Raw genomic sequence first — 10,396 nt, 5'->3', positions numbered from 1 at the left:
AGAATTGTGCCCGAGATAGCCCCCTACCCCCACCCCTACCCCAAACCGATAAGGGCCCTCGCCTGAAGACAACAGAAGCAGTAGCCGACAAAGGCGAGGACAGGAGGGAGGTGATTCTCTTCTTTATCTCGCTTTTATTCTTTTCTCCTTTTCTTTAGGAACGATTTGCGCCATCATGTCAGTCGGTTGCTAGCCTCAAAATTGTGCCTTTCTTAGCCGATTCCTTCCCCAGCGGGATGGTGCTTACCTCCGCCGTGAACGCGGACGGCGGCAGTGCCGACGAGGAGAACAAACGGCGGCGGAGGAGAAGGAAGCGGAGGGGGCGCGGCCAGCGGAAGAAGACCACCCCCGAAGAAATCCTCGCCTCGCTATCCATCCGCCGGTGGGCCTTCCCCGACGCCCCGCTCAATGATGCGGACGGCGACGATCCCTGCACACCCGCTGGGAAAATGGTGTTCGAGTTCCACTCGCACTCTACTTGCAGCGACGGGTTCTTGTCGCCGACGGCGCTCGTGGAGAGAGCGCATGCCAGAGGGGTGAGTCCTAGATGTCCTCCGTGCTCCGATGAGATTCTCGATTGAAAGTTTCGATCTTGACATGACGTTCGTTCTCAGGAATCTGGTTTTCTATTTTCTTTCGTTGGTATCTTCTTGCTTCTGCTTTCGTACAAAAACTTCTTCCTCTGATCCAAACTGTCCTTCTGATCCCAAGTGTCCTTTTTCACAAAAAGCTCTTTTTTTCTCTCTCCCATCTTCCTTTCCCTTTGAATCTTTGATCCTTGTTTGTCTCGCAGCTATCGAAATGTATCACATGTCGATCGGATTCATGCAGACTTGTGTTCATATCTCCGTATCATGAATAGTGTTCCTCCCTTTATCCTCTCCGTTGTACATACCAGTGAGAATGCTGTTCTTCGTCTCTGAGATGAGATCCTCACATTAATTAGCATATTACACTACTTTCACAAGTTTTTTATCCACACAAAATGAAAACATAATTTGACAACACGTCCAGAGCAGGTGAAGGTACTTGCTTTGACTGATCATGACACCATGGCTGGTGTAGCAGAGGCTGTGGAAGTTGCCAACAAGTTCGGGATCAGGATTATTCCTGGAGTCGAGATAAGTGCAGTATATTCTCCTAGGTAACAGTTTGATTAACTTTCTCAAGAAAATTTCCAAGTTCTTTGTTCCTGGAATTAACTTTGCTTGCTTCCAACGTTGACATGGGAAGGGAAGAGTCTGAAACTGAGGAACCTGTTCATATACTCGCTTACTATGGTAGCTGCGGACCTTCTCGGTTCGAAGCCTTAGAGAAAGTGCTGAGCAGCATTAGAGATGGTCGATATCTTCGGGCAGAAGAAATGGTGTTCAAACTGAGTAAACTCAATTTGCCTCTTAAGTTGGATGTCGTCGCTAAGATCGCCGGCAATGGTGTGGCACCCGGAAGAGTTCATGTTGCTTCTGCCATGGTTGAATCTGGCTACGTTGACAATCTGAAGCAAGCTTTTAGCAGATATTTGCATGATGGCGGCCCAGCCTATGCCAAGTAACTATGCTACTCTTTGTGAACTGCATTTGTTCTTCTTAATTACACAATGAATGATTCTTGTTCGATTAGGGGCGCTGAACCTTTTGCTGAAGATGTCGTTCGATTAATTTGCCACACTGGGGGAGTCGCTGCTCTGGCTCATCCGTGGGCATTGAAGAATCCTGTCGGTGTCATCAGGAGCTTGAAAGACGCAGGACTTCATGCGATTGAGGTTTACAGGAGCGATGGGAAACTGTCTGGTATGCATGTAGCATCGTATGTTTGATTCGTAGATTCATCATCGTACTAAATGTTCCATTTCCTTGACAGGGTTTAGTGATTTGGCTGATAGATATGAGCTCGTGAAAATTGGAGGATCAGATTACCATGGACGCAGCGGAGAAGACGAGCCTGATCTGGGCAGCGTCGCCATTCCCGTCCTCGACGTGTATGCATTTTTGATGAAAGCGCAACCTACTTGGCGCGTTGCTATGCAAGATACGCTGTCGGGGATGGCCGAAGAGCCCTCTGATGTCGATCTGCAGAAGATTAGCAGGTTTGGAAAATTCAACGTGATCAAGGATTTTGCTGGTTTGAGCAGTGGCAAAGATGCTTATGACGCATGCCAAGCTTCATTTCTTGGTAATCAGGAACAAGAAGAGGATCCTGAGTTAGATGCCTCTCTGTAATCAGGAAAAAATGCATCTTGTTCTTCCTTTCTATGCGCCTGCTCTTACGTTTCTCCCAGTTCAATTAAGTCTTAGCTTGTTCAAGATTTTGAGCAAAGATATTTTCACTTTTATTGAATAATTTTGATAAGCGTTTTCGATATCTCAGTTGTTTATCGTGTGCGAGTATCATCTGTAATTTCGATGATATTGAAAAATACAAAGCATTAACTCGCAAATGGGGAGAGTTTCAAAGCTTGCTGATTGTTGTAGATCATTCATCTTGTTTCTTCTTCATCATGGCTTGAGCCTCAGAGAGAGCTTTCACCAACTCATCGTCTCCTAGGTTTTCCTGGATCAACAGTTCATAATCCTTCACCGATGCCTCCCATCTTTGCAACTGTTGAATTCTTGCAGGAAGTTAGCCATGGAAAACAGAATCAACTGCAAGAATAGACTAGTGACCTGGGCATTGCAGTCGGCTCGCCGTCGTCTGGCCTTGCTGTAGGAAGGCCGGACGGCGAGGGCGACGTTGCAGTCCTCGACGGCTTTCTCGTAGTGCCCGAGCTTTGAACGGCAGGCAGCTCGGTTAAAGAGAAGGGCGGCATTCTGAAAGTCGAGATTCAAGCCCTCGCTATAGGCGACGCATGCCTCTGCGAACTTGGCCGCCCGGAAGAGATCGTTGCCCCTGGCGCGAGCTGAGGCGACGGCGCTGGCTCGCCGGACTACTGTGGCCGTCTGTCGGTTGCCTGGGTCGAGTTGAGCCGCCTTCTGCGCCGCCGCCACTGCCTCTTCAAACCTGAATTCAACGCGACACGAACTCTGATGGAAAACAAGAACAGCAAGAAATCGGTTATGTTGTTAACTAACCTTCCCGCAGCCATGTCGACCTGTGCTCGGATCACGAGGAAGTACGAATTTGCAGTTGCGCCGAAGAACTCGGTAGCTTCATCGATGCCGAATCTAGGGGCGTTGCTCATGATCGAATCCGCCTCGTCGTGTCGCTGCAACTTCAGAAGTGCCTCAGCTTGCAGCGCGAAGACCTTTTCGAAATTGAAAGAACAAGAAGATGATCCATGCAAACGAAGCAGCATTACGATAGAAGAATGTGACGGCATGGAAATGAAACCTGGGGGGAAGAATCAGCGCCGGAGGAAGCAGCAGATTCTGATTCCTTCAACATGGTAAGGTAGTCCTTCAATCTGCGTGCTTCATTGGATTTGGAAACATGGAATTGCAGGGCCTGTGCCCTCGACTTGTCCCAGGGACTGGCTTCGTTTCTTGATTGCTTGAAATGATGAACTGCCTTGGCAGCTTCTCCCAATCTGATGATCGACGAGATGTAACCGATTCTTAAGATGAGAGTTTGATCGGAGTGCTCTGTTTTCTATGGATTACCTGAGATAGAGAGAAGCGAGACGATGGTGCGCGCGATGGTAAGCGGGATCGATCCTGATGGCCTCTTTGCATTGAGCGACGGCGTCGAAGAGGCGGCCCATTCCGGTGAGCGCCGCGGCCTTGTTGGCGTAGTAGGAGGCCTTGCAGTTGCCGGGATCCATGGCGATGGCGCGGTCGTACATCGCCAGGGCCTCCGCGAAGCTTCCCTTCTTGTACTCCTCGTTTCCCATCTCCTTCAGCTCCTCCGGATCCTGCCTCGTCGACAAAGCGCGGCAGATCTCCGGCGCCGGACTCGGGTCCTTGGTTTGGACGCGGTTCGTCGGCGCCGCGGTCTTGATCGCGTCGGCCTTCGCTTCCTTGGCCGTCTTGGGAAGGAAATCGAGCAAGTTCTGGCTGGGAGAGCTCTTTGGATTTCCCCGGAGGTTCCCCAGGTTGCCGTACAGCATCACGTTCCCCGACGATGCGCGTAGGAGGTTGGCGCCGCCGTTGGCGGCGGCGCGCTGCCTGTCGTACAGCATCCCGTCGAGCTCCGCCACGATCCCCTTGCCCACCGCCGCTGCTGTCGTCTGCGCCGGGAGCGCCCTCGCGGCCTCTGGAGTCGGCCGGCGCAGCTGGACAGCCGCCGGACCCGCCCGGGCCTTCACCACGGGCAGCGGGACGGGGACTATGGAAGTCACGTCGTCGGAGCCTTTTCGCCTCCGCGGCATGCCCGCGTCCGGCGCCAGCCTCGCTGCAGCCGCCCCGGCGGGTTCCAAGGGCGGGATCGAACTGGTCGACCTCGCCCTCCGCCGGCGGAACAGGCCGCAGCCGGACGCCCTGGGAGACTCGTCGCCGGCGTCCATTGCTTCCGGCAAGGAGTCACGGCGGCGGAGCAGGGGGCCAGCGGTGGCGCATGAGAAGGGAAAGCAACGAGAAGAAGGCGCTGGCTCATTTAAAGAGGAAGCGTGGCTGCCACGACCGCGACGACCATGGCCACGGCGACCATGACCATCACCTTGCATGATCGAAATCTGACAACCATGAACAGTATCCTCTAAAAAATCACAATTAACAAACACAGCCAACAGTAAAATCTACAAACGAGGTAGATCGGAACGGAATTGCTCGGATTGAAAGAACAGCTCAAGATCAAACATGCATGCAACACAAATGCAAAAAAGGCGAACAGATCAACATGCACAACACAGACGCAATAATGCAAAGAGAATTTCTTTCCCTAAAACTAATTAATTCTAAGAAAATTCTCCCTGCTGTATGCAATCATGCATCGTGAAGCAACGAGGATAGAAGGCTGTGTGGATCTCCAGCGAAATGGTTCTTTAGACCTTCTAAATTTAGCATGTGGCAGTTTGGATCGTCTGGGCATCTGAAAACAAGGTGATTAACTATGCTTTTTTTTTCTTTCTTTCTTTTATTTAATTACCTTTTTATTTTTCATTAAAATTTAAATTATGGAGTGTATGATGACAGAGGTGTGCACAGATTGATTAATTATATATTTATGTGTATTTTTGCACGTAGTTGTGGGTGCTCTCCACGTAATTACATGGCTTATATGAGCTTAAAAAAATGTAAATATATATATATATTAACTAATTAAATTTATAGAATAATTGAGCCTAATTTGTTCTATACCACCAAAACATGGATCTTTAATTATCACATATAATCTCCGAGGCCAATGGTGCCGCGGTAGGACATCCATGTTGTCATTCAGGCACCTGCGGTTCGATCCCTAATTACGACGTATTTGTAAAAATTTTCCTCCAAACGAGGAGCGCAATCAAAGGATGTTGGGCGTCTGAGCTGGTCGCTGCATTTTATTTCTGACATGGTATCAGAGCCCTAATTCCTTATGCTGCCGGCAGCTTTTTTTTCTCTGTTTTTTTATTAGCTGCTGTTCACGGCAACCTCAGGGAGCTTCTCTGTTTTTTCATTAGCTGTTGTTCACGACAACCTCAGGGAGCCGCCGCCTCCCTTTTCTCGAAGGCTCTCCCTTTCTAGCAGAAAAAGGAGAAAATCAGTGCTCTGTTTTTTCGTTAGCTTACATATGAGGTTTGTCATAGCTTACATATGAGGAAAAACTGAGATTTATCATTTGTCCCCGGAGTAATGGTGCTGCGGTAGGACATCCAGGTTGTCACCCAGGCACCTGCGGTTCGATCCCCAGCTATGACGTATTTGCAGGAATTTTCTTCCAAATGGGGAGCACAATCAAAGGATTGATACTTCCCGATACTTCCCGATTTACCCTGATGGCCGATGAAAAATTTCTATGGGGTCGGGCAAGTCACCCCAGAGATAGTCAATGATACTTCCCGATTTACCCTGATGGCCTTCGATTTACCCTAATGACCGGAAATTTCTGTGGGACCGGACCGATCACCCCAAGAGATAGTTAATGTGGCTAGCTGGAATTTAGCATTTTTTAATTATCATATATAAACATCAATATAGTTCCCTAATAATATTCTTAGCATTTACATACAATTTTTTTACAAAAATAATGTCAAATCATATTCTAAAAGAAAGATAAACCAGGAGGAGCAATTGTAGTATTCAATATTATCTGAATATTATCAGTAAAGTTGCCAATATTAATCTGACTAATTTCTATAGATAATCCAATTAGATTACTGCAATCTATAGTCAATATGTTGACTTGGAAGTACAAGATCTAAAATTTTAACCCAAGTGCTAGAGTTGCCAGATCACTTTGTAACCATTAACTATTCTGTGAAAATGTTCAGGCTCATGCATTGCAGTAGATAAGTTAACAAGAACAAGATCTAGCATTGATGAAGAAGAAAGAGAACATATTGGATAATCCTTGAGGAACACATATTTGGAGTTGATAGTACATTTCCAAACAAGGGATGCAGTGGTAATCCTTGAGGAATACATGTTTGGAGTTGATATTGCATTTCCATCAGATGTACTGATATAGATTCACAGGGTGAAACAAAACTGCAATCCTCATACAACTCCACAAATTCTACAACTTCAACTGGTTGATCAAGAGGAGGCAGAATGACTAAAAGAAATCGAATTCTAGATAGTTGTCTGAACCTTTCTGGTTCACAGTTGATGTGGCTTTTTCTCTGGCTGATACAGCAGGCTTTGTGAGTCGTTCTGTATCAAAGGATTTTGGGATCTCAGGAGGACTTGCACATCGTATAAGTGCCCAGTTGACTCCCTCGAAGAAGGGGTGTAGCTTGATCTCTGAAGCCCCGCGTTTGTACGCAAGTCGGTGTTGAGGTTCCTTCACAAGAAGACCCCTTATCAGATCTCTGGCGGCGAAGCTTACTGTTGGTGACTCGGGGAAGCGCAGTGGCTGCCCGACAACATTGAACAATGTTGCCCGGTTATCAGATCCCTTGAATGGTGTTTTCCCAAACAATAGTTCATACATGAAGATGCCAAACGTCCACCAATCAACTGCACTCCCATGACCCTCACCCTTTATGATCTCTGGTGCCAAGTACTCATGTGTACCTACAAAAGACATAGAACGGGCATCCGTAGGCTCTGCTATGAGCTCGGGCAACGGGTTCACCTGGTTCCCTATCTCTGATTTTGCTTTCCTCTCTTTGGACTTGGATTTAGAGAAAAACCGTGGGCCGAAGCAAGTTGTAGGTGCCACACAAGAGGGCTGAATACAGGATGGCTCAATACAAGCAGGCTGGATACAGTAAGTCGTGTTGTTCCTTCTAGCTGATTCAGGATCTGGGTTGGAGGACTTGATCAGGGTCGGGTTTACCGCACAACGGAGAGAGAGATCAAAGTCAGAAAGCATAATGTGGCCATCCTCGCGAACAAGGACATTTTCTGGCTTGAGGTCGCGATATATAATTCCAAGCATGTGTAGGTATTCCAATGCCAGAAGTATCTCAGCAACATAAAACCTACATTTCAGAATTTAGTTGTGATCAGTGAATGGGGGATCACCAGGATACAATCAATCATTTACGCAACAAAACACTGTAGTTTTGAGCAACAGAAACATAATTAAACAGCTAGTGTTTACATATTATGAGATCAAATTAGATGTCTGACTACCCAATCTATTAATCCTTGTAAGTGATGTGATCAAAAAGTGCAAAGTCCTAGCAATGGTTCAGCATAAATACAAACAGCAGTCGATCAAATTTAACTTATTCAGAAGAGCAATAGGAATAATCGTCCATAACTATCTCAAGCCATGAACATAACGATAAGTAGGAACCACTTAGTTTGACTAATAAGCTCACCAGAATCAGAACAAGTAATATGGAAGCACATGGTAGAACAGTCACCAAAATAACAAGTAAAGAACTCACAGGGTAGAACTACATGCATCAGATTATATTAGTTAGTCAACAACTACTAGATTACCATGAAAAATCCAAGAGTTTCAGGTGAGAAGAGAAACAAGGAAATGAGTGTTTGTACAGAATTATGCTAGTTATGAAATTGGTAAAATGGATCGCGGACATTTGGTTACTTTGAAACAAGAACTGGTCATTTCCTCCATAAAACCAAGTAGTAAACAATGAATAGATGAATCAACATGAAAACATTAAGGAAAGTAGAGGGCATTTGAACATGCTTGTAGTATTTACATACAAAAATTAATTGATGTGTTTAGGCTGAACAAACTATATCTGAATAATAGAAGTTGGAACGATAAGAAAGAATCAAGCAGGTGCTCCTCAAACAGTAAGTCTAAGAAAGACTGAAGTGCAGAATATACTTCACAGCTTGTTCTGAGAAATGTTTCCCAGGTTGCCTTTGACGAAGGGTGTGCAAATCTCCTCCAGGGCAGAATTCCATCACCAAACATGAGAATTTATCTGTTTCAAAGTGGGTATAAAGTGTTGGAAGAAATGGATGGTCCAGACACTGTAATATCTCCCTCTCTGTCTGAGCTCTAAGAAGCTTTTTCCGACTAGCCAGCAATCCCTTATCCATAACCTTCATTGCAAAGTAGCTTTTTGTCCCACTTAATTCTGATAGATACACACTACCTATATCACCACAACCTAACTTCTTCAACAGCCTAAAATGGCTCAATCCTAAAATCCCATCTTTTGTGCGAATCTTTCGAATGGCTTCAGCTCTTGAATCATTTGATTTATGAGGTTTAGTTATGCTGCTACCCAAACTGCTGCAGGAGCTTTCATCACTCACGTCACTGTTTGTACTGGGTCTGCACATGCTACTTTTTCCACTCTCAACAAAGTCAGCTGTGGCACTGCTGGTTTCATCACTAAATTTAGCAGATACAAAACTATCATTTCCACTCTGTTCGGATTTCTTTGCTTGATCTCCATTACCATTCCTAGCAGTGGCTCTATTTTCCGCAGAATCTACTTGCTCTGATGACTGCTTCTGGCTCTCTGAAGGGAGCTTAACAGAAGTTTCTGAGGGTATGGTGACCTCTGTAGGAACTTTATCTGTTGAATTGTCAAAAGATTCCTTCTGATGGTGATCTGATTTATTTTCTTTCTTTAGGCCATTCACAGCACATTTTGACACATTCTGATTTATCTCTACCATTTTTTTGACAGTACTGCAATCCGATTTGCTTGGCTTCAGAATCTGGGAAGATTTAGAAGAATTTGGCTCTACTTTGGTACTTCCAGGAACTTCAGTTTGGAGCTTGGCGTTGGCCTGTGATATAGTCTTTGAAGCCATCGATATCTGTGTGATACTTCTTATCTAACTAGGTAATATGGCAATAACGAGCTTATTCTTCAGTTATGATCATAAAACGCCTCCTCCATCATGAGTAGATCTACTCAATTTGGGATCTGTAGTTGAACAACAAGGATGAATAAGCAAACAGCCAAGAAACACTACGACTTGCCTACTACTGAATCGAAAATTTGCAGCCCTGGTGGACTATGAAATAGTCTATCAGTCTGTTCAAGATGGATGTACTGGAACAAAATGACAACTACACAAAACCAAAAATAAGAATGTTTGAAAGTTGGCTTGAATGTTAAGAATAGAGCATTTAAGAGTATAACAGCAACATGAACCAAATGTGTCCTTTATAGGAAGTACCAAGACTCAAAATAGAACATTAATAAAGATATAGCTTTTTATAGAGTTCCGATCCATGTAGCCAATCTCCCTGAACAAAAATTTACAAGCAGATTTTGCAAGCATTCAGTGATTCCACTGGAATGGACTAAAACTGCTTTGGATCTCATACATCTCTTATTTATTTAGTGCAAGATCTCGAACAGCATGAAACAAAAATGATATAAAGATCTTATAAATCGTAACATTATTCTGAAAGTAGTGCGAGAGGTATCAAGAGACAATGTCCCTCCGTAGGGTCGGCAGATCAAGGAACCTTTACCGCGCAAAGGATAGATACAACCTGGTCTGGGGCATCAAATCGTTGAGCAAAAACGTGTCTTTTCTCTTTAAAGGAGCCCCAGAAATCTCATCAATCCAAGAGAAACTAAAGATATGGGGGAAAAAAGACAAAGAACAGTGATAAATCCACCCCAAATTCATAAAAATACCATCTTTTGACGGCAGACGATTCGCCAGCCCCAAAATACCAACAAGAAGCGATTTTTAACACAAATCACGCCGGAAAAGAATGCTGCTCCAGGGAAAACGCCCGGATCGTTACCACCGAAGCACAAGGAACGCAGATCCAGCCCTCCCACACCAGACATTACTAGAACTAAGATGAAACCCAAGAAACAAGACAAAGAATGGGAGCAAAACCTCACCTTGCGACAAGTCCAGAGCTTGAGATCGCTAGACAGGCAGCGAGCAAGGGTTCCAGCTCTCACACT

General features: G+C 45.3%; 3 protein-coding genes across 3 annotated transcripts; 1 reads left to right on the top strand and 2 right to left on the bottom strand.

The window, feature by feature from the left end:
- The first annotated feature begins 207 nt into the window (after positions 1-207).
- On the top strand, positions 208-2,272 carry LOC141836628 (uncharacterized). The gene is made up of 5 exons (XM_074724133.1): positions 208-536; positions 1,020-1,144; positions 1,234-1,548; positions 1,621-1,790; positions 1,861-2,272. Exons 1-5 carry the CDS (start codon positions 237-239, stop codon positions 2,217-2,219), a joined length of 1,269 nt encoding a protein of 422 aa, XP_074580234.1. The 5' UTR covers positions 208-236; the 3' UTR covers positions 2,220-2,272.
- A 200-nt stretch (positions 2,273-2,472) lies between these two features.
- Positions 2,473-4,597, bottom strand: LOC141835620 (inactive TPR repeat-containing thioredoxin TTL3-like). Its single transcript, XM_074723002.1, has 5 exons — positions 3,597-4,597; positions 3,328-3,523; positions 3,069-3,241; positions 2,664-2,997; positions 2,473-2,598 (listed from the first exon to the last, which is right to left on the bottom strand). Exons 1-5 carry the CDS (start codon positions 4,595-4,597, stop codon positions 2,473-2,475), a joined length of 1,830 nt encoding a protein of 609 aa, XP_074579103.1.
- Positions 4,598-6,445: 1,848 nt separating this feature from the next.
- LOC141835868 (serine/threonine-protein kinase D6PK-like) lies at positions 6,446-10,396 on the bottom strand. The gene is made up of 3 exons (XM_074723261.1): positions 10,331-10,396; positions 8,329-9,388; positions 6,446-7,501 (listed from the first exon to the last, which is right to left on the bottom strand). Exons 2-3 carry the CDS (start codon positions 9,270-9,272, stop codon positions 6,631-6,633), a joined length of 1,815 nt encoding a protein of 604 aa, XP_074579362.1. The 5' UTR covers positions 9,273-9,388; positions 10,331-10,396; the 3' UTR covers positions 6,446-6,630.

Source organism: Curcuma longa, chromosome 10 (assembly GCF_044706935.1).
Source record: "Curcuma longa cultivar G26 ecotype Majalengka, Jawa Barat chromosome 10, ITB_CL_G26_1.1, whole genome shotgun sequence".
Classification (NCBI taxonomy): Eukaryota; Viridiplantae; Streptophyta; class Magnoliopsida; order Zingiberales; family Zingiberaceae; genus Curcuma; species Curcuma longa.
Note: the sequence above shows the minus strand (reverse complement) of the source record. Positions and strands in the feature narration are given on the sequence as shown.

What these genes read in the sequence shown, in the direction of transcription:
- LOC141836628 (XM_074724133.1), top strand. Translation starts at nt 237, where the DNA reads ATGGTGCTTACCTCCGCCGTGAACGCGGACGGCGGCAGTGCCGACGAG. An exon ending in AGAGAGCGCATGCCAGAGGG is followed by an intron (nt 537 to 1,019) that starts GTGAGTCCTAGA and finishes CGTCCAGAGCAG; the next exon opens with GTGAAGGTACTTGCTTTGAC. An exon ending in GGCGGCCCAGCCTATGCCAA is followed by an intron (nt 1,549 to 1,620) that starts GTAACTATGCTA and finishes TTGTTCGATTAG; the next exon opens with GGGCGCTGAACCTTTTGCTG.
- LOC141835620 (XM_074723002.1), bottom strand. Translation starts at nt 4,597, where the DNA reads ATGCAAGGTGATGGTCATGGTCGCCGTGGCCATGGTCGTCGCGGTCGT. An exon ending in CTCGCTTCTCTCTATCTCAG is followed by an intron (nt 3,524 to 3,596) that starts GTAATCCATAGA and finishes GTCGATCATCAG; the next exon opens with ATTGGGAGAAGCTGCCAAGG. An exon ending in GCGCTGATTCTTCCCCCCAG is followed by an intron (nt 3,242 to 3,327) that starts GTTTCATTTCCA and finishes AATTTCGAAAAG; the next exon opens with GTCTTCGCGCTGCAAGCTGA.
- LOC141835868 (XM_074723261.1), bottom strand. Translation starts at nt 9,272, where the DNA reads ATGGCTTCAAAGACTATATCACAGGCCAACGCCAAGCTCCAAACTGAA. An exon ending in TTCTCAGAACAAGCTGTGAA is followed by an intron (nt 7,502 to 8,328) that starts GTATATTCTGCA and finishes TCTGAAATGTAG; the next exon opens with GTTTTATGTTGCTGAGATAC.